At 45.7% G+C, this 23,885-nt stretch overlaps 1 protein-coding gene across 1 annotated transcript in view; it reads left to right on the forward strand.

Moving 5' to 3' along the window:
- efna5a (ephrin-A5a) overlaps window positions 1-23,885 on the forward strand; it is a 63,314-nt gene that overhangs the window by 34,259 nt on the left and 5,170 nt on the right. The window contains exon 2 of the mRNA XM_070924798.1: window positions 20,478-20,770. Within this exon, the coding sequence (XP_070780899.1) occupies window positions 20,478-20,770 (293 nt within the window). The remainder of the gene's footprint in view (window positions 1-20,477; window positions 20,771-23,885) is intronic.

The raw sequence follows: 23,885 nt of genomic DNA on the forward strand, positions 1-23,885 counted from the left end.
GCGCATATCGGCCGTCAGCTGGCACCGAATCTGTGACATGTCATTTGTGGGGCCGGTCCTGCTGACCGCCGGGCCACCCCGACGCTCTCATCCATTTACGGCGAGGCAGTGAGTGCTTCAGTCATGACGGGAGGCCCTGAGGCAGAGCTGGCAGAGCCCAGGAGTGTTTGTGAGAGTAGGTTAGCGAGTGATTGAACGCAGCCCTCTGTGATGTGTGTGTCAGAGGCAGAGAAGTGTGTCAAATATTGGGCGATGTGCACGCTGACAGATTGTGCTGAAAGAAGCCTCATTTGCGACTCGCAAGCTTGTGTGTGTGTGTGTGTGTGAGAGTGTGTGTGTGAGAGAGTGTGTGTGTGCCTTTAATGCATACATCTGTGAACTTCACTGCAGTGTTAATGAGGAGCAGAACAGCCTGGAGGTGTGCGTGTGCGTACGAGTGTGAGCACTCGTCTCCAGTGTCAGATCATCGCCGCACAGAGAGGAAGCGGAGAGGTGAATATTTATTCCAAACAGGGGAAATTCCTCCTTATGAAGACAAATACCGAATGAGACAATGCCAGAGAGAATTTCAGGACTGAAGACCATCTCAAACATTCATTAGCAGTTATTAAGATGTACTACTTTCCCCCTTTTAATCATCCGTGTGTCGTGATCTTGCATCTTATTTGATAACAATGAAATGTGCACAAACTGTCTGACATGCGAACATCTTGCGATTAAAGAATCACCAGGAAGCATTAAATAGGCGAGAGTTTGTCTTAATGACGCCACCACGGGGACTTTCTGACAACAGTTTATACTGAAACACATGGTAAAATATAAACAGGACCTCGCATACAATATACAGACATGACAAGACATACTGAACCATGCAGGGTAGACTATACATACACTGCCACATATAAATATTCAATATTCTGTAATAGCTTGGACTTTGTGCTTATTACAGATCGCATAAACAGTTTGGATCACAAGTGTTTGCGCCTAAAAACACACCAAAAAGTCAATTAACTCTGCTCCTTTCGTCTATTATCTCCCATGGTGCTTCTTCCCCCTCCTTCTGTTCTCCTCGTAAAGTGATGAAGCCAAGTGAGCCCAGCTGGTTTGTGACCCTTCAGCAGGGTCTCTGTCTCCTCCTGGAATCCCCCAAACGCTTCTCCGTTCCGCCTCTGATTGTACCCCCAGCTCTCGCCGGGGATACAATCTCAGAGCGAGTGCAGTACTTGGACACGGAGGCAGACACTCGTGTGCAGGTGCCAGGGTGGATTTTGACTTTGGTTTCAAGAGGAAGTTTTGGTCTCTTAAATATGTGATATGACTTTGATACCACAGAAAACCGTACTGTAGAGAGAATTAGGGCTTGTTATCGCTGCCAGTGCAATACCTGAGATTCAGGGGTGATGACGAAACAGTGGCTGTTTTGATACCATCGTTTGGGGAATATAAGAGATCCCAGTCTGATAGGTAAAAAGGTCAGAAAGGTCATTTACATTCCCCTCGTGTGCTGTCTGTCTGAAACCTGCTTCACATCTGCTGCTGAGCTGAAAAGAGCAATGTTGTTCCTTCCAATTAAGACCCCCCCCCCCCCCCCCAACACACACACACACACATCACAACCACCACCACCTCTGACCGCTGTGTGTCCGTCTGTTTGGCTTTGTCCACCCAGATGTCATCGCCTGTCCGTCTGTACTCTTAGTAAACAGTGTGAATACGTTTTTATTACTGCCACATTTCGCTCGAGCATCCTGGCTGAACCCTGAAGTTAAGACTTGTTTTTTTTTCTTCTTTTTTTTTATCTTGAGGTTTTTTCGTTTCTGAAGGCGCCATATGCTACAAAGCATTATTCTTTAAAGCTGCTTGTGTAGAATTTGAAAATTTCGTTGGCGCCTCCAGTGGTAGTGGGGAGAAGTCCAACTCATGATCAAAAACAGCACCTTTTTTTTGGGTGATTTTTTTCAGGGTTTGATGGTTTGAAATCTGTTATAATCGCATTTAATATTTAAAAACATTTTTAATTTCTTAAAATGTTGAATTTCACTTGCATTTCAACTGTAAAATTTCCCATACAGCGCATATTTTGGTCACTACTCTTTAACAAGCAAATTTAAGGAATCCACATTAAAAAAAATATATTGGCCCATAAATTGTTTTTCAATTTTTAAACTCTCAAATATTGATATCGATATCAGTTTTGGCCTTACAAATCCACAATATGGTATGGAACTGGTTACTTTCCACCTCCGGCTACAACGGTGTCATTGCAAACATTTTCAAAGCTCAAATTCAAAACTAGGTTGTTTCGCAAAGTTCAGTTAAGGCCTTTGTTGTCTAATTTAAAACGATTTGAAACCAGACCTGGATCCTGGATGTTGTGTGTTGAGCTTAAGTGACTTGTGAGTTTTCCCCTCAAGACGTTGGTGTGGCACTTTGGAAACAAGCTTCCGAGTCCTCCGGCTGCAGCAGCCACCGGCCTCCACCTGCGTCCTGCAGCTCCGGCTCTTGTCACCTGACACCATCTGCATGCTAACAGGCCTGTGAGAGCCTCTTCAGGCCGCCCGGCACACACTGCAGGACCCTGCTGCGCTGTCCGGTGACAAGTGTGGAGGGACGAGAGCCAGAGGGCGCACAGGAATGCAGCAGCCACTCAGTGTGTGTGTGTGTGTGTGTGTGTGTGTGTGTGTGTGTGTGTGTGTGCTTCTCCCTGTATGGGTTCAGAATGGAAGAATTGCTCCCACTAGCTTGTTGAAGGCTATTCATGTTGTTTTCTTAGTTTGTTTGCCTCTGGCTAAGCGGCGTCTCTTCGAGAATCTCAACCAGCTTGCTGAGAAACAAGCCTTTCACTTCCTTTTTATGTCACACCAGTTGCCCTGTTGCCTATTCCTCCGTAAGGGTCTTAATTATTATTTATTAAGGAAGGCTTTTAGTAATCCTAGTCCATGTCAAAAACACTAGCTGTCTAAATGGGAAAAATAGATTTTAAAGGAAAAATAATGAAAGCAGAAGCAAATGAAGTTCAGTTAAATGTAATTAAAGTAAGAAATAATGCACAAAAAAGTGCACCAATGAGAAATGATGGCGAAGTGCAGGTTGAGAATCTCAATCATCAGAACGCCTCACTGTTCATTATCGAGCGTATAGCATTGACTCTTAACTTAAATTCAGAGACTTTGTTCAAGTCATTGCCCGGTGATATATCATATTATTCTTGTTAACAATTTAAATTATTTTGTGATTTGCCCCACATACACCATCCTGCTGCTGTAAATACTAGAGTACCAAATGTGTATTCGTACGCCAATGAAAATAGTTCCGAAGAAATTCACTCTTTACTCCTGTTTCAAAAAGGAAACTACATGTTGGCATACTACATATTCTTAAAGATTTACGCCTTCTGTAGGGACTAATAGGTTTGGGGCTGAAGAATAATAGAATAATAATCACACTATTGATCAATGGGCCTATACAACTTTAATGGTCACCTGGCAACCAATTAGAAACGATGTAGCTATTGAATGCTAATCAAAGCGCTAATTTAAATGAAATTTCCATCTCTATTACTTATTATACAAATGAGCTGTCAAGCTTCATTAAAAAAGCAGTTTTTTGTTTTTTTTGCTGGAGTGCCTGCGTGTGCTGTCATTCCTGACCTGAGCTTAATCATTTGAGGGATTTTGGGGGATTTGAGTCTTTACCTGACGTGAGAAAAGGCGACGTAATCGTTCTGCCTGACTGTGGCGGCTGCAGCCTCGGTTGTCTTGCCCGGGTCGGGCCGTCTCACTTTGTAAGAATCCTAACAGGTCCAGACATGTCTCACACACACACACACACACACACACATATACAACCACGCAGTTAGGCACACACTGTTTATCAAATGTGTTTCCTGCGACCTCATACCACCCCAACAAACACACACAAATGCACACCCACTCAAACACACAGAGCGGTCAGCAAAGCCACCTGTGTGTATAGCGGTCAGGCCGGAGCAGTTTGTTTTACCTGACTGACGATCGCTCAGGCTGTCAGAGCAGCAGAGTGGCTTTGTTGAGGTGGATTAGCCGCCTGCAGCGGCGGGCTCGGGTTACTCCCTGGGTTAGGCTCAGCTAGCGCCTAATGACAGAGGAAAGGTGCACTCCGTGACCTGTAGGCGTTAAACTGAGACCTCTTCTCAACTGGGGTGACCCGGCTCTGCGAATCGGACAGGTTGAATGTGCGAGATGACATCTTCACTCTCGGCACACAACTGATTTCCCGTGTGAATGACCTCGAGCAACAGCAGTTAATACTAAAATCGATGTGAGTAGAGTGACGGAAAGACTCAGAATTGCTCCTTTGTGATACTGAGAACAAGTGGAAACAGTAGTTTATACATATGTAAGCACAAATGTAAAGAGGTTAATTCAAACTGAACTCTAGGGCTGCCGCCTCTTGGTCGATTACTCAACTAATTGGTCATTAGGATCTTCGCTCGACCAAGGAACTTCTAGACAATTAGGCGTTTTTTATGGTCTTTTTTAATGGGGAATGAGCTATTAGTCAATGGTCATTACAGGAAAACTCGATTTTAAGAGATGAATCTGTGAATGGGGCCATAAGGTTTGAATGTTTTATATTAGGGGTCCTGAATTTTCTTCAATCATTTCTGGAAAAGGAACTGGCATGTAACTGTTCATTCTTTGGATGGTTTCTAGAAAAGACAATCAAATTTGAGATGTAAAATTGAGAAACTGTTCAAAATATAGCCTGATTACCCTCGTTAGCTCCGTGACTGTCACCGCAAATGGACCAGCGGCTGTCTTACCAGACCACAACGTGATCTGTAAAGGATGTCATTCCAACTGTTAGTCAGGTACACTACAGTACATCAAAAAAAACAGATGACAGGAGTAGAGGTCATTTGTAACTTCTACTCAAGGCAACACCAACCGAGCAAAGCAGGAAACTGTCGCAGGACCCCAGAACTTCAGGGGCCCCGAAGGCTCCAGGCTTACTTACCATGTGTCAAGTGGTTTGTGCTAATTTAACTGACATTTTGTCTCGGAATATACATCACCAAAGCCCACACAGGTTAATCTGGCCATTCTTCTAGTCTTGTTTGCGCGACAGTTTTTCGCCAGATCGCCTTACAAATAGTGTAAAAATAAGAGAAAAATAGTAGATGTGATAAATGGTAACACTCAGGGTTCAGAATGTTTAACAGTCGAGTGTGTGCAAGCCTCAGTTGAAAAATGTGTATTTATGTCTGCGCTGAGTTATGCTGTTCACTTTGATTTTATTTAGTTTAACCCAGACAGCGTTGTGTAGAATAACATGAATTATGTCCAAATGTTTGTGTCTCTGGTATTATAGCGGCTCTGGTTTAGCCGCTCAAAGCCTGTAATTGGCTGTTGTCCGGAGGGTAAACACTATCTGAGAAGTGTTGAGCCTGTGAAGTGTATGTGGTGAGTGGTGAGTGCTGAGTGCAGTGTGTGTGTATTGTGTGTTCAACAGTGTGTGTGTGTGTGTGTGTGTGCTGACTGATGCTAGCTCAGGGTGATTTTAAACTCTGGCCCTCTTACCTAAACTGTGTCTTTCACACACACACACACACTGACGTTTTCCTTCAGTGGTCGTGGTTCACTTGGTGCCGTGTGTTTGCTTATCAGGGATATCTCTTGACTTTTCAGATTTTTAATTGGTGATCCACTGATGTTTATTTAACACCGTGCTGGTGTTGGAGGACATTTTTGAGGTGTTGTTGTATTCTTTTGTCTTATTTTTGCCACTGCACCCGTCTTAACTAGAAAAAAACTGTAAAGCTTCACAAGGGCTCCGGGGATCAGAGCTATGTTTGGGCACCATGGACACAAAATTATTACTATATTGGCATTCATCAAAATTCGCCAATATGTGCAAAATGTCGTGGCAGGTAATCAAAGTGATGTTAATTGCACTGAGCAGGCTAGAAATATACAGTAAACATTATACCATGCTAAACACCAAACATGTTAGCATTGTGTAGTACGGCGCAGCTGCTTGAACGCAACTATAATGAGGATTTTTGCTTTTGTATTTGAGATTATGCATCGTGACAAGTCGACACCGGGACTACGTCATGGTGGTGATGCTGCTGGAACATGAGCGGCGGTTTATTGACTTGCTGCCACGCCCTGGCCCAATAACGTCGGCATGGATTCAGCTCAAAAACAGAGCTCTGCTAATTGGTGCAGAGATGGAACCTGTGGCTGTTTTGATAACCGAATGGTCTCTCCCACCTCTAATCTGCCCCCCCCCCTTTCGGTTGCTGAAGGACAGGAAGGATGTACATTAAGGGCCAAAGTACTCAAAGTCGTAAAAAGTAATGACAGCGTCTGCTGATGTTGGCGAGCAGCTACAGTCCAACTGTGTGCCTACGGTCCATTATTTGAAGGCGCTGTGTGAGTGGTCGTATCTTTTTACAACGCTCCTAATGGTTATGGATGAAAATGATGGCACACATGATGACGCCGCTCTTTCCACAAAGGCGATAATGGCGGTCACATGCCATTTAGGACGTGAGAGAGATGGGGGGGGGGGGGGGGGGGGGGGTTAGTAATGGCATTGGAAGGACAGAGAGAGGGAGAAGGAGACAGAGGGTTAGGGGTTGTATTAAAAACGATTGGAGATGCGGGGGTTAAGATGGCAGCCCTGAGCGCGAGTGGAAGAAGAGCAGGCGGAGAGATGAAGGAGGTGATAGTAGTGTAAAATGAGCAGAGAGGAAGGGTTAAGATGGCAGGTCCAGCCCTGCTCCGCTCTTTCCGTCTCCCCGGGGGGTAGATGAGAGATGAGAATGCCTGTCATTCAGTGAAGGGGAGTATATTTATCCACCCCTCCACTGACTCCCACTGAATATGTTTCTATCCCTGTTCGAGCTCTTTCCTCTCCTCTTTTAAATCTTTCATTTTCAATTATCTTACTCTGTGTTTTTTCCTCTTTTTCCGCCCTCATATCTCCTTTTGGTCTCTTTGTCTTTGAACCCGTCCCATCCCTTGAAGCCCTTGATTTGGTGATTTGCAAGTGTAATGAAATCCATTTTGCAATATTAATGTGGGTATTTTTCTGATAGTGATATATATCACAGTATCCGTATCACAAAAGCAGTCATATGTAACTTAGACGTCTTAAAAAAAAAAAAACCTCACTTTTCAACCAAAAGCCCAGTTCTAACAGTTTTTGACAAATCTCAAAAGACAGTCGCTAGTGCCGACATCTCTCCCTCACCGTGTTTTTGGCTCCACAAATTGTCTCTTTAACTGTATTTTTGGCCCCCATTCATACATTTCACACTCTGTTAGAGCTCAGTCCCCTTTGCCAAATCTAGATCTCTCCCGACCCGCAAAACAAGGGGCGGGCGGGTGACGGCGTGGCCAGCAACTGTCAGGGTGAGACAGAGAAGAGAGAGTGTTGTTTGCGCGTTGCCGCCTGAGCAGCAGGCTAGTATCTCCACTCCAATAACAATTACATCAAGTGGTGTGTTAAACGAGGTGGCCCACGGTTCAGCGGCTGGGGCTAATCGCTGCAGTCTGCTCCCTTAAAATGCAGCAATAATGACGGGCGGCGGGGAGGATTCGGTTGCACATACTGTACGTGTAAAAACACATCATGTGACGGTATGGAAGAAAAAGAGAGAGAGGGGGGGGGGGGAGTTGACATTGAGATAGCCAGAAAATAGATACACATCTGTCTTTATGGCTCCTTCCCTTCGGCAATGTGTGGAGGCAAAGAAGCCGGCCGCTTGTGTTCTCAGAGAGATGGAAACCGGCCCGCGGTGAGGTGATCTATCAACAGCGGCTCTATCTCTCCTTTATGGCGCTCTCCATCATCACGCCGAAGCAGTAAATCCTTCCTCCAGCAGACATGCAGCTGCTGACATGTGGTTCCTATCCAGTGATTTCACAACTGGCCTGGATTCAGCCGAGGTGAACGCTCTCGCCACTGCAGGGGGAACCGCGCAGATAGCTGATCTAGGGCCAGTTGCAAAGTTCAGAGAGCGGCTGATCAGAGACTAGATATGTGTCAGATGTCGCAAAACATACGAGGAGGAAGACGTGTCCGTGGTGTTTCTTGGACCGGGGGGGGGGGGGGGGGGGGGTTATTCGAAAAGGCGTGTTTCTGTGTGTGAGTGGGCTCAGTCTGGTTTAATGCTGATCAGCTGTCCAACAGCAGCTGGTGATATTTTGTTTGGCCCATCCGCCCCGTCAGACCGGTCTGCTTCGTCCCGGGCCAGATTTCTGCTGCTCTCTGTGGCCTTTTGCTCAGAATAATAAGAGCTGTGTCTGCAAAGTGCATGTACATGTGGGCGGATGGATTTGTACGTGCTTCTTTTTTTCTTCACTTTTATTTATCCGGGGTGGCAACGCCCTGCTACACCGCAAGCCTTAACTGTCGCACATAGTGTTGGGCTCTGAGAGGTGGGCTTATTCTGGATCTGGTTCTAAATTGGTGAAATACTCGGATTCATTAAAGGGTCAGTCCACCCAAATCATCAAAATACCTTTTCTTCCTGCCTTTACTGGTGGCGCCAAGCCATACAGAAAGTTTTTAGTTTCATGTCTCCAGGTTTTGAGATGCCTGCCTCTGAGACGTCCGCCTCCACCCCGACACAGTGGAGGTGGGTGGAATTTATTTTGTGGTGCTCAATACATTTTATTTCAAAATTTCAAAAGTCAGGAACAATATCACAAATAATCCACAGAGCACACTGAGCAGATTTGACTGGAACTACTTTCTTCCAAAGAAATTGCCCCTAAGAATACTATTGACAGAGAGGTACCTTTTTTTTTTTTTTACTTTAAATATTATATTAAATCGAATACGGGATTCAGGAGGATTGAGATTTTATAACCAGATTTAATACTGCATTCACAACTGTCTGGCCGGCGGCACTAGTTTGTTGAAGTTGTTGTTGTTATTCTTCCTCCATATCACATTCAAACTAGCAACATCTCAGTCACCCTCCTAAACTTTTGGCTTCTGCTGCCTCTGTGTGTCTTTGTGTGTGTGTGTGTGTGTGTGTGTGTGTATCTGCAGGTACTGCATATATTCACATGTGCTTCAGATTTTGGAGCACCTCTCGGCTTCATATAATGCGCTGTAGCGGTGGGAAACCGTTTTATATGCATTGAAATTTGCCCACTGGAGGTCCCGAAAGACGGGCCATTACCTCACTGACTGTACGCCGCGCGCTGAGCTGAATATGTGAATGAGGAACATGGCCTCCGCCGGCGCTGACACTGAAATGCTACAGCGGGTGTGAATATGAAATACGGCCTCTTAAGGTGGAGCGCGTTGAATCCGAGCCACCGGACTTCTAAAGGCGCCGAGCGCGAATCCGAGCCGGGCCTCTCTTAAGGCGGAATGTGCACATCTGAGACCGTCTCTGGGTTTGCTGGGCTGATGAACGAGACTTTGACAGACGTTCTGTGTCAAGGAGAGGGGGGGGGGGGGAGCAATGGGGGCCCTGCAGGGGCAGATTGAGCAGACCAGGTGGTATGGCTCGGGCGCTGGCATGCGCGGCACTCGGAGGGTGCTTCTATGTTTAGCACTTACATGATGTTACATGTGCTGTTTTTTCTGTGGGATGTTGTGGGATGTAAAGGGGGCAGAGCTGTGCCTCCTAAGTGGTTCTCCCACTGCAGCCCTTTACAATGGACACTTTAAACTTCTTTTATTAGATTTACAACACTAGTATCCATTTTACGCGCCACACTTATTGTCGTCCTACATTGTAAAACATCATACAGAAATGTATCGTTAACTTAAATACGGAAATACATTAAGTTTTGTTCATTTAAAGCTAATTCAACCCATTTGTAACACGAGTTCACGTGACTTAAAAGACTTTTGACTTGAAATGATCAGTTCAATGAATGCACTGCTGGGTGTCAGTTGACTTGTCAAATTAAGAGACCCCTCTTTTTTGTAATGTGAAGAAACACACATACATGATGGAAACACACCGTGTGTTTTTAAGCTAAGTCGTGGTTGTTTCCTATGACACTGCAGTCCCTAACCCCCATAAACACCTGTAATTAAACTGGCTCCAGTAGCAGCAGAGTCAGCTCTGTGCTACCACTGTGTCAAACGCAGCCAACAGCGGGGGGAGGTTCTATGTAACTTCTTGCCTTTATTTTGACAAGGTGTGCAGGTGATGTCAGGAGGAGCGGGATAGAGAAGTAGGCGGGAGTATAGTTTGGTTCTGACAAGAGGTCCACACTGCACCCCCTCTAAGTGTTTTTGTCAGGAGGCTCTCGAGGGACCACCGTGACACGTGAGTCGCAGTAATCACTGTAATCACAGAAAGATTATGGAGGTAAAAGAACAGAGAAACGTGACATGTTGTTTAACAAAGCTTTCTCTTATTTCTCCCTTTGCCGTGAGACGTAGTTGGTGTGTCACATGTTGAATTTCAAGGACAGTTTGGTGCCTTCAGCTGCCTGCTTTGGTTACTTGACCCTCGCCTTGCCTGTGGCCGTAGCCCCTTTGAGAGACTTGAGAGACTCCCTGTTGTCAACCTGTGCCGCCATGTTTGAGCGCTGCCCCGAAAGTTAGGAGTTGTGCTTCTTCCATTGAATTACACAGAAAAGCATTTTACAGACACCAAGGTTTTTCTTTCTTTTTTATTAGGAGTTTGTCCTCTCTAAGGGGTTGCACTGGGTTGTGATGGGCCTATGGAACCCGTTTAGGCTTAGTATGTGATATTGGACCGTACAAATAAACTCAGCTGTCTGCACACACACACACACAAACACACAAACAAACACACACAGACCTCCTAGCTCTTATACAGGACCTATGGGAGTTTTAAATCAAGGATGCGCTCTCTCCCACTCCCCTCTTTCTCATCCCTCAGATTTTCTCACATCATTTTGGCTTCATCTTTCACATTTCTCTCTCTAGTCAATCTTTCACTCTGTCACTTCTAACCCCCCCCCCTTCTCTTTCAAACCTTGACTATAATGCTCTTTCACCCTTTCTGTCTCTGAACACAACAAATTTTCCGAGCCTGAGTTTTTAGCATTTCACCATCTCCCCACAGAACGCCTATTACTCAACCGAGTCAGCCCCGCCGCACTTTGATGTGTGCGAGACCTCACTGGTGGATAAGTGCTGGTGTTGGTGTGTGCGTATGTGTTCATGCAAGGGGGGGGGGGGGGGGTGAGAGCTTTTGCAAGCTTGTCATGGACGGGTGATTGAGTCCAGACGTTGCGGGTTCCTCTCACCGCCGTCCCCTCCCTCCTCCCCCTCTGGTTGTGGGTTCAGAGTGTGTTGGGTGGGCGGGGCCGCGGCTCCCTGGGGTGCAGTAAAATGATAGGGCAGTGCAGGGGGGCTCGGATCGAAACCCTGGGAGGGAGGTCAGAGGTCGGAGTCTTGGCCCTGCCAACCGAGGATCAGGGCCATGTTAGTCAAGCACGCTTCAGGTGGAGCCTTCCAGTAGAACTCACTGCTGCGTAGGCTAGCTCGCATCTGGCTTTCTGTGTGTGTGTGTGTGGGGGGTTGTGTGCATTAGTCTTGCCTCTGTGTGTTAACGTATTCCTTCCTGTTTTCTCTTTTTGTGACCAGCTATACAGACAACGTAGTATAAATACAACCACACACATGCGTCCGTTTCGGAGTATACCAGGGTTTTTACTTTGAAATGGCCGTCACTCGGAGCAATTTAGCATGTGCAACAGCACAGCAAGGGCCAACTGAACATGATCAGAGGCAAGGAAAAATATGGAAAACCTGCTACATACAGAAGCAATTGTAGCACAAAATTACATTTTGAAAAAGTCTATTGATAAGTTATTGATCAAAAGAGAAAACCAGTTGGTCTTTACTCTCTGCAGTTAACTATCTCTTGCAACAGGAACAGAAATTGTTGTGTGGGAATGCAGGGTTGGGCATTATGATACAATGATTTACTGTAAACCTCTCACTTTAATATCTCTGGTTGTGTTGGACCAATGTAGGCAATGTCGCAAAGCACTGAGCAGGCCTGCTTTATGGCAGTATCGGATTGGACTTTTACAGGATTTTTGCATCAGTGTGTTGAAGTATCTTGATTTGAAGAAGCACGAATGAAGCATGGATTTTTTTTTCTTTTTTCTGAGACTTTTTAAACTTCACCTTCCGTCCCTCAGCAGCTCCTAAGATGGACGACAGTGAGGTCAGTCCGTCACCTGGGCCCAGACACTGACCAAACACCGGCTCTCAGGCTGAATAATGGGCTGTCACTAACCCCTGACCTCAGCTCAGAGTCTAAGGTGTCAGATCGATACCGGCCGAGCAGCGGGGAGCAGCTCGTCTGACGGGAGGCATCCTGGGATGTTCAGCTGCTCTCGGAGGTTACACCGGCCGTGTGCTCTGCAGCGGCGGCCACATTAAGTCAATAAAAAGATTCACTCGCTCACTGTATGTGAGCTAATCATCACTATAGGTGTGCGTACAGTGATCCGTGGCCTCCTGCAGATTGTTCCACAGTGCACATGTCCAGCAGGTGCTGACGCCACATATTTTAGAGGGGTTATTTTAACAGGACCCGCTCTGGGCCTCCTGGAGTTATGTGGCATTCGGAGCTGCGTGTGTGTGTGTTCCCGTGTATATGCACCTGCAGGTATGAACACTATGGGTTTGTCGAAAAAGCGCCGATTCTGTTGCTGGAACATTGTTGTAAACTGCCGTCATGGCAACCTGAGCAACCATCTTCGGCGCAGAGGGGGTTTATGACTCGCTCTGTCGGCCCCCTCGGGGTTTTACACTGACTGAATGACGGAGCCCTGCTGTGTGTGTGTGTGTGTGTGTGTGTGTGTGTGTTGACTGTCACTAACCCCATGCTGCTGTTGCTGCTTTGACCCCCCTGACACCAGAATAGCGTAGTCAGTAATTAACCTGCCTCGTCCGTGTAAGACAGGAGGAGAGTCTCTTGTCTCACTCAGTCTGAACACAGTCAGAAATGTTCATCTTTAAAAAGGGGGTCAGGTCGCTCACATCACGTAGCTCACTGTCTGACTGCCTGCCATGTTTTTGTGGAAATTTACACAGTCAGTCACGGTCAGCTGACGGTAGCAGTCACAGTAATTTTATAGTCATAAAGTAGGTATGTTTTTTGCAAGGACTGCTTCTTTCCTTCCACTTTAGTTCCTTTTTAGTACACTGCCTGCAATATATATATATATATATATATATATATATATATATATATATATATATATATAGAATGATAAAGCTTCCATTGATCAATGAATAATGACTTGATATTTACTTGGAGTTAAAGGGGAACTCCACCGTTTAAAAAAAAAAATATTTTTACACATGGGGATCACTTGTCAAAGTAATAGTGAAAACTGGTGTATCACGTCTTCTGTGGTTCTGAAGGAGCTTTCCAAAGTCTGGGGGTCATCAGGGTAATCCTGCAGGTCTTGCATTATAAATTGGGATTGAAACCGGCATTGAAAGAAGGGGGCATTATATGCAATATATATATATATATATATATATATGCAATACTGTACCGCTGGAGTGCCTGTTTACATGCAGCTCTCTTCCTATTTTCTATAGTACTTCCTCAGAAACTACTCATCATCAGTTTCTTTCCCCCCCCACTGGCACACGAGGTATAAGGACAACCGGGCCAACTCATTCGCAGACAGACAGAGGTTAGCGTATACACGAGGCTTTACATAACACATTCTCTGTCTGCGTGGACATTCTCTGTCAGCCTGGCACACAGCGCGGCTGCAGCTGCACCGATGGGCGAGTTAGCGATTGGCACAGTCAGGACCACCGGGATCCATAAACAGGCCGTCCGCTCTCATTCTTCCTGCCTCTGCTTCCACTCTCTCTCTCTCTATCCGAGGTGCCTTCCCACAAGCAGCAATGTGTTTTCAATCTGAGGCCAATTATTCACCTCCTCTGGTTTTGTTCCCAGCAGGGGAAAAAAAAAAAAACAGAAACAGAGAACTGTCTATACTTTACGGGCTCCATTTTTCCCATCTCCCCGCTGTCAACGCCCAGTCGGACTGAGCCCCCCCGGCAGACGCATTATGTGTTTAAATACATTGTGTGTGTGTGTGTGTGTGTGTGTGTCTGTGTGTTTGTGAGTCCACGGACAGATGTGTGTATGTAATTAGCCAACTAAGTAATAATGGCTTTAACTTCCCAGCGGCAAAAAAAAAAGCTATGAATGATGGGACAGGTGGAGGGAGGGGGATCGAGACCTCCCAACCCCGAGGGCAACGGGATGGACGGACCCCATCTGGTGACATCACATCACATATCCAGGGCCTGATAATTCCCCACTTTATGGCCCCATAAAGAGTTCCCCCTAGAGGCCGCATTCAGGAACTACAGATTCGGATGATGTGTTGTTTAAAAGGACAGCCGGGACACGTCGGTTTGTGGAGGAGTAAATTGAGGGACTTGATATAGAAGCAGCATGAGGTCTGTGGTGTGTGTGTGTGTGTGTGTGTGTGTGAAGACAGCAGCTTCATGTGTTTCTGTGGGCTGTAAGCATCTCCTCTTGTCTGTCTTTGTGGAATAACCCTGGGAAGCTGCCCCTCGTCTGACCCAACTGTGTTCATGAGGAAAACAACAGGAGGGCTTTATCCTCCTCTCCTCCTCCTCCCTCCTACTGTCTTCTGCCCTCTTGTTTTGTCTACATTCTTCTTCTTCCTCGATCTCTTTTTTTTGTTTTGTTTCTTTTCTCCCTTCCTCCTCTCTCGTTCTGCTTCTCCTCCTTTTCTCTTTTCTCCATCTTTTCCTCTCTTCTACGCCTCACTCCTCTGATCTCTTTGCCGCTCCTCTTTTTCCTCCACCATCTTGTCACCCGCATTCTTCTCCGTTCTACTCTCTCTCCCTTCTTTTCTCCTTCCCCATTTTACTCTCTTGTCTTCTACACTCCTCCACATTGTATTCTCTCTCTCCCTTCCTCTCCTCTCCACTCTCTTCTACCATCTTCTACACTCCTCTCCTTCTACTTTCAACACTTCTAATTTCTTCTTTTGGCTTCTCACCCCTCTCTCTCTTTCACCCATCTTCTACTCTTTTCTTTTCTCCCTCCGCCTTACCGCTATTCTCTTCCTTTTGCTCTTCTCTCTGGTCCCTTCTGTTAACTTTTCTTCAGTCTAACACTCTCCTCTCTTCACCTCTCCCTTCCATTCAGGTCCGTATAGCTGCCATTGAGCACACTGCGTGTCATGTCCTCTGTATTCTTTCTGGAAATTTGGTGGTTTTAGCAAACCTTATGGAATTGTCATTTTAATGTTTAAAGCTACCGAAATATTTTTGGCTGATTCCGTTTTTCGGACTGAAAACACATAAATTTGACTTCTTTAATGGCGACAAAATACTTGAAAAAATGTCATTACTCGTGGAAACTTGAAGTAATTTATTCAGTTAGCAGCTAAAAGTACGGCAAATCAAAAGAAGTATTTCTGAACTCTACAGCTGTGCTTTCCTCTACTTCCTTCCCTGCCTTTCGCTTTCTAATACCCTCTTGTCTTCCACATGCTTCTCTCCCTCTCTCCTCTACACCCTCTTCTCTTCTCTCCTTCCCATTAACTCTCTGTTTTTCACTTTCCGTCTGTCACTCTAAATGCACACAAACCGTCAGCAAACTCTCTTGTCTGTTCTTCCTCCAAATTGGCCCGGCCGTGCCTTACCTGTGCCAGGCCACCAAGTGACAATAACTCAACAGAAGGGGATGAAGAAAGCAAACAAGCGGGGGGGGGGGGGGGGGGGGGGTTGCACTGAAAAGAAGGATTATCCATAGATGTGTGCTTTGTCAAGAGCTCCAGTTACTGATTCATTGATAAGCCCCTCCAACTGGCCGTGAGTAATTCAGCCAATCAGGGATCATTAATCCCCAAGACGAATGGATTTAGGATTAAGGTGCTTTTATTTTGTTAATGGCTCATTATGACACATTTATAACTGACGCTGAACTGCTGAACTGTGTTGTTAGTTTTCTTTTGTCAAGGTCTGATCGTTCTTTCTGCCTCCTGCTATCAAACCCCCCCAAACCCTCGATCAGCCTTCCTGCTGCTCAGAACAACGCCAGGAGGAAAACACAACTGTTGAAATTGCCTCGATCAGCCCAGTGAAGGCTTAATGACTCACTAAATAGCCTATAACAACAAAGCCATTTAGAAAAGCAGATGAATAAATCTTGCTGGTAATGAAAACGAAGAAACCCTGATGCCGAAGATTGCTGCCGAAAGGTTTATATAGCTCGGTAAATGAATGAAGGTCTCTCATGTTTCAGTCCAGTCCACAGCAGGGAGGGGTTGGGGGTGCCGTCAGAGTCTCAGGGCAGAGATAGTAGAGATCAGAGTGGGGATCAGCAGGAGAAAGTCTCTGATCAGCTTCCTCAAAAGAAGGAACCAGAAGACGTTTGAGAGTTGAAATGTCATCCCTTCGACCACATCTTGAGTCAGGCTGTGTGTTTATGGCTCTGTGTGCCACCAATATTTCATTTCTGCCGCTCAGAAACGCTTCCTTATAGCCTCCATCTGGCAAACATCTGGATCATCTGTTGGCTACTCTCACTGTGCATTTGATCATCTCTTGTAATAAACACCTTACAGTCCATATTTCACATTTTAGTGGTACACAGCCTCTTTGCCGCACATGTTTGGCCACATGTGACCCTGTTCAGAGCTGCCATCCAAAGCCATCTCTGGTGATCTGATCATAAATGAAAAGCAAAGAAATAATAAAATAAACTGCTTCCAGGGCAAGAATGAGAAACTGATCACCCGAACTATGCACGAAATTTGGGAGGCAGATGTAACATCCCAAGCCTCTTGGAGCCATATGATGAACCCAACAGGAAGTCAGCCATTTTGAATTGAGTGCCATTTACAAGCTCTGAATTCCTCCTAGAGGCTTAATCAGATCGACTTTGGGCAGCGCAATCTAAAGACCTTCGGGATGAACAGTTGTCAAAAGTGGTGGGGTGCAATGCCCACACATTACGTAGCTCCTCTTCCCAAGATTCCTTTTCAAGCTAAAAGAAAAGGATGAGACTAACGGAAACTGAAAGTTTTCACTGACCGCTGTTGATGATGCAGCACGCATGTAAGCCGCAGTTGTCCCTGAGGAGATTGGTCCTAATGTCGGCATAAGGCATTTCTGCTTTATTTGACAGGACAGTAAAGAGAGACAGGGAAGGCAGGGGAGAGAGGGGTGACATCATTTGTCTATTTTGAAGGTTTGGACCGCAAGCATGACCGAAATAAAGTCATGTCAAGAGTGGTGACTCTGTGCCGTCAGTGTAGTTATCTGGACGGCTAAAAACACATTTCCTAACTATGTTGTTTTCATACTGTCGCGGTGTTTCAATGACACATGTCATATGGTGCTGTCAAGTAAAAAGTGTATTGGCTAAATCGCAAGTGCAGCACCTTCTCAATTTATCCCTGAATTCCATCCAACAATATTGTTGAAAAGTCACTTGTCCTTGTCCTCCTCTACATAGGAACTTTTTGTTTGGCAGAAAGTATTTTCAATAGCTAGAATAACACAATTACAAAACTTCCAACTAAGTCTAAAGCATGTTGAGCGATCAAGCTTGCCTGCTGGAGGCCAAGATGGCCGCTGACTTGCTGTTTAGATTTTCCTGCGCTGAAGCATCGAGTGTCGATGAATGTATTGATTTCTATTGAGTGCAGAAGTGAAATCCAATCAGAAGTGGTCACTAGAGACTGATTTTGAGATGCTTGTTGAGGTCCGGAGTAAACGCTGTTGCCATTCCAGACACAACCTGGATGTATCTGAATCCGTATCCGGGTCTGAACTGGATCATCATCACTTTCAAAACACTCTTTCCCACCTCTTCTCACAAAGGCATTAGTCAGGGACTCTTCTTAATCCTGACTAATCTTAGCTGTTACTCCTGGGTCAGGGTTGATTGACAGCCACTGACAGAGAGGAGGCTGAAGCTAACATTTAAGGCTTTGTAAAGCCGTGGGAGGACAAAGCAGACCATCCCGCAGTGCTCCCAGCTGAGGACATGATACTGTGGAGCCGGTTGACCCCTGCTAGTCATAATATCAAGCGAGCAGCTCCGAAACGGAGGCTAAGGGAGGCCATGCTGTGCCTGCCTGGAGCCAAAGCGCTCAGCTGGTGCTGGGGGGTGGGGGGGCAGGAAAAATAGAAAAACCTGGGAGAGAAAACAAGGGCTTTGGTTTCACGTTTGACCGGACAATAATTAGAGAGAAAAAGATTAGAATATGGCTGCTGATGCCATAAGACACCCACACATCCTGCGATCACGTATACACACACACACACACACACACACACACACACACACACACACACCCGCTCATTTGTGGCCCCGGCAAACCCAGTAGGACGGATCACTAATCCTGCAGCACATTTACAATCTGTGTAACGACAACCCGATACACCCAACAGGCGGCGGCGGGCACACACCTCCCTTTATGCTACTCACGCCTCCCGCAGCCCCAACATGTACATGTCAGCGACAACAGCTGTGTCTCACCTGGCCTCAGATCAGCTGACTCCCATTCCCTTAGCGAGGAGCAGGAGTAGTAATATCTGATCCGTGGGCAGCGAGGCCCGGTGAAACGTCAGGGTGCTCCAGCGAGCTCACCCGTATCGGATCATCGTCCCGCTGCATGCTCCAACACGGTCTCTGGCCTGTCTCCCTTGACGGCCCTCGCTGTGTCAATGAACAGAGGTGGAGTATTGAAGACATCCGCACTATGTCAGTGATACTGAACCGCGGGCCATTAGCAGCTACGGAGACGCAACCAAGCCGGCTGTCCAAGCCTAATCTGTCTCCGCTAAAAGCCTCAGAAATGCAACCTTATACAGCGCCTATGGGAAATGTGTGTTTCCAATCACTCTCCCCAGGAATGAATACCTGGCATATCTCGCCGCTGCACTCCCCCCCCCCCCCCCCCCCCTCCCCTTCTCCTGTCCACTCGGTTTACAGTAAACACCAGGCGAGAAATCTTGGGGCTGTTTCAGGGCGAGGCTTGAGAACAGGCCTCATTTTCCCAGACTCTGAGATTCCACAAGGGGCTCCTACATCAAGCTGTCATATTGGGCTAATGAAAATCTCATTCTACAGAGGGATCCTCTTAAAACTGCTAAAAGGCACATGCTAACCAGGAGATTAGCCCCGTAACGCTATGGGGACTTTCATTTCAGCACCGGCGTAAGTCATCGCTGCTGAGCGCTAACGTTGATATATTAGGAGTGACTAGCGTGTGTCGTAAGAGGTTCCTGCCTGGGCGGATGTGTTGCAGGGGGATTCGGTGGAGTCTCACAAGAGGCTCGGGGTGATTGAGACCGACATGACGAGATCCCGCAAAAAAAAACCCAAAACTGGAGCCCTAGCCTGGATGTGCCTCTCACTGTGCAGCCTCAGTTTTCCGAGCGCATGTGGTAACTTTTTTCTTCATCGGTGGCGCTAAGACACCCAAAGTATCACCTCTTGTCATCAGGCGTTGGGAGCATATTCATCTCTTTGGAGAGCGCGTCATCAAGGAGCACGATGGCGAGAGACTCCCCAAACAAATCAATGAGTTATATCTTCACATTTAAAGCAGCTGCCGCCAACGTACCCTTGAGCAAAGTAGCTGCTTCGGGGGATCTGGATGTTAAAATGTGTACAAAACACACAGCAGGCTGAGCTGCAGAGAGAGAGAGAGCATGCACGCTCAGCATATTTTGTATTGGCTAAATAAATAAATCATTAAAACGTTTAAGATCAGGGATCACATGGTCTTGTATGACGCTCTTGTGGGAATTATCCTTGCATGTTAACATGTAGAACAATCACCTCACCGGTAATTGATGAACCATGTCGGTATTATTGCTGACATACAGAAAACTGCCCTCTCTGTGGATTGTAAATTAAATCCGTGTAAGCATAAATGCTCACACGCTTCTTTGGTGTAAATGCAAACATGGTGCATTTTAATGTATCTTTCAGAGCTGCAGACTTGAACTGAAGTCTGACCAATTTCTTTCCCCGAAAACATTCGTGAAACCTGCACCGCTTTACACCCACGTCGTCCTTGTGAAACCACGGGCAGGAATGTGTATCACCCACGTGCGTGTGTGCAAAACAAAACGGGGACCCACACATAAAAACACTCCACAGGGTACCTTTAAGTGACGGAAATAAGGACTTTAGACTTGACTTACTTGAGACTTGAAGAAGTTTCTAATATAAATATTTAATTATAACGACTGTGTACTGAAGTAACTTGGTCTTGGTTATGTAAAAATAAAACTTTTAACAGGTTTTAACTTCCATTTTAACACTCAGCATTCACAGACCTGAAAGACTTCGCTTATGAAGATTTGACACTTAAACACCCCAAAATACCTAAAAACAGCTTTGGTATTTTCTTGCACATTTGATGTTTTTCTGCACAAAACACTCTGGAATGTATTCACATTTCTCAAATCTTCCCACTCTCTCTCCGCTTCAGGTTTTACCGGGGTGATTACCACATTGATGTCTGCATCAACGACTACCTTGACGTCTACTGTCCACACTACGTCGGTCCGGTCTCTGACGAGCGGGCCGAGCGCTACGTCCTCTACATGGTGAACTACGACGGCTACAGCTCCTGTGACCACACCGCCAAGGGCTTCAAGCGCTGGGAGTGCAACAGGCCTGTGTCGCCGAACGGACCGCTGAAGTTCTCAGAGAAGTTTCAGCTCTTTACCCCCTTCTCCTTAGGCTTCGAGTTCCGTCCTGGCAGAGAGTATTACTATATCTGTGAGTATGCGCTTACCTCCCTGTGTTATTTACACACCCGAATGTGTCCAAAAAGTACTGAAAGTTTGCAATGAATATGTGGTCAGGATTTGTAATTTTTTTATTTTTTGTTTAATGAGATTAGTACTAATTTACATAAATATGTTGCCAATGTTACACCTTTTCATTTTGGTAAAGTTCGTGCACGGCGGCTTGTGTCATTTGTATCAGCTGTAGTATAGAAAGATGTACAATGATATCCGGTTTTAACTGGGAGTTATATCGGAAGATCGATATTCATTGAATCTTGGAATCTTGCAAAAAGACAGCAACAGTGTTTGGGTTTTGTTTTGCAAGGCCTTGGAATTATGGCCAAGCCAAAATATGAGCCAGAGGGAGCAAAACATCTCTACTGGTCTCATCTGAAGTGTCTTGTTGCTGACTGGCCGAGGTCGGCTGTCTCCTCCTCGTGAGAAGAAGAAAAAAAGAAAAAAAACTGCTGGGAAGTTGTGTTCATAAGTAGAGAGGGACTAAATGAGATACAGTGCTCTCCTTGGTAGATTTTTGGTATTTAGCTTACATCAGTCAGAGGAACAAATGGAAGAGAACAGTCTTGGCATTACAAGACAAAGATAAAGATATCAAATCCAAGCAGACCGGTGACTGGGCTGGGGAAGCATGGACAAAGTTTCCTCTTCATACTTCTCCTACAGTGTAGCTGTTCAGCCTGACCTCCAGAGCAGGTGTTTCGGAAAGCTGCCTGAAACTCTACTCTAAAAAAAAAAAATGTACAGTTTGGCTCATCTGACCAATCTCTTTTTCAGTTGAAATGCAAATCAGGATTTGGTATCTGTTAGCTGGCCACCCCCTTGAGTGTAATCTCAACACATTTTGTATCTTCGAAAACTTTGCGACCTCCACTAGAAGCTGAAAGGAAGTTCTTCGGGTTTGTGATAAAGATCGGTGGAGATTAAGATCACAAGAGAGATTTTTTTTTTTTTGACAATTAAGTAGTTAGGTTGATGCTAAAAAAGTCAGTCACTGGATGTTTTGTTCTCCTCACGCCTTCGCCTCATTGATCTTGGACGGTGCTACAAGCGCGCACCAGGGATCACAACATCATCAAGATCGTGCGAGTTGAACCAAATCTAAGCCTGTATTTGTGTTGCAGTATTTTGTATTGTGATGTATTCCCCTTCGCTAGATGTTTCTGTTGGATGTCTGTGTCCTTTGGCTCGTCTGCTCGACTCCGTTGCATAAATGGGAGTGTATTGTTTAGGGAAATTGTGGTCTACCGTGAGCCGCGCCAGAGGATTGTTGATGCTGTTGCAGTTGCTTGGATGTCGATGAGAAAAACCGTAGATTGCCTAATTCTGCTTCATTTGTTCAGTTGGCTCTGGTTGATGTGAAGCGGAGTGAAGGCGATGTTCTTGTGGACTTTGATGATGATTGATCATCCAGAGAGAGAGAGAGAGAGAGAGAGAGAAAGGCAGAGAGACAGTCCAAATAGCTTCGAGCAGTTTCAGGCCACATGGACTATCTCTCGCTGACTCAGATTCGTGACTCATCCATTAGATGCTCGTTCACTAAAGACACTTTTTTTTCCTTCTGAGAACACGAGATCTGAGCACGGGATGAAAAGACAAAAGACACCTCCGGAAAAATACCAAGCCTTATAGTCAGAACATTTCCCATAATACCGATATTTGTCCTCACGCTGTAGACTAGAGAGCTGCGTAGTCAGAAGGAGTTGCTTCCGGATGTATGTATAGCAATAACTTCTCATTTGAATGCTAACCTCTGTTGTTCCCCCACATAGAAACACTTGATTCAACTGTCTTGGTATATACAACATCCACCAGCCACAGCTGCTGCTGTTGCCGGGGAGCTAGTCAGAATTTAGTAGTTGTAGCAAATTCGGAACGCTTCATCGTTCGCTGAAAACCGAGAGATTTAAAGCCGCGTTGACGAACTTTTTGACCACTTGCAAGGAAGCAGAACAACAAACAAAACATTGACCATATTGACATATAAAACTAAATTAGCTGAAAGTGACTAAAATGCTCCATAGAGCTGAGGGGAACTAGACTGTAGGTGATAGCTATTTGTAGGATCCTCATTACGAGCGCCCCCCCCTTTCACATTACACACATTCATTTGATCCACTGTTCATATAGACATATTGAGCAGCTTTAAGTGTCTGGATGTTTTTTAATAGGTGTCCACACAGTGTAACCTGTAGCTTTAGTGGCGCAGCAACAGAGTTTTAGGCTGGATGATTGCATTGTTTTGTACCCAAATGTTTTTTTCATGTCCACAGGCTTGTGCCTTGACTTTATATAAAAAAACAAGATATTTTTCTACTTGACTTTCATGCCCATGCAAGCCTCACGGTGCTCCAACTGTCAGCCAGCTAACAATGTCTCTGCAAAAAGAAAAACAGGACTAGTACTCCTCAAGCTTCTCAAGTTACGACTCCATTTTTACGGGGAAGGTATTATTTTTCTTTATTTTAATTGAACTCTTACAGTGTCTCATCGTCTTTCTTCATGGGTCTTTCTTGGAGCCTTGAAACTCATATTGACTTTAGTAAGAAGAAGTATTGCTGTCACACATGAGAAACACATTTTTCCAGACGGATCCTTGTTTTTTTTCCCCCCTCCCAGCAGTATCATCCACCTCCAGAAATGCTGCTGGTTGCCGTACAGTAAAGTTTGTTTTATCAGCTGCTGGTGTCAGTGTCACATTGCATGTTGATGGTGTCTTGCTCTAACAAAGCCTAACAATAGCTGATAGTTAATACCAGTGTTGTACATATAATATGGTTTGGGAGTCTGTTAAGTGGCCATGTAAATGACACATTGAAGAGGGGGGGGGGGGTCATGTTTGCCTGTCTCAGTGAAGACAGACACTCCTTTGTGGTGATCGTCATTCGCCCCAGGCAGGGTGGGCGAGGCCACGTCAAATACATGACACCTGCAGTTTGGCTATGGGCCCGCCTGTCTGGCAGACAGACAAACACCCAGAGGAAAGCCGCACTGGTGTGGGATCAGCATTGTGGCTGGTCCTAGAAGGTCAAAGGTCACGGAGATGACGACGAAGCCTGCGCTGCAAGCTTCTCGTGGCCTCTCGCGGC

This window comes from Enoplosus armatus, chromosome 18 (genome assembly GCF_043641665.1).
Source record: "Enoplosus armatus isolate fEnoArm2 chromosome 18, fEnoArm2.hap1, whole genome shotgun sequence".
NCBI classification, from domain to species: domain Eukaryota; kingdom Metazoa; phylum Chordata; class Actinopteri; order Centrarchiformes; family Enoplosidae; genus Enoplosus; species Enoplosus armatus.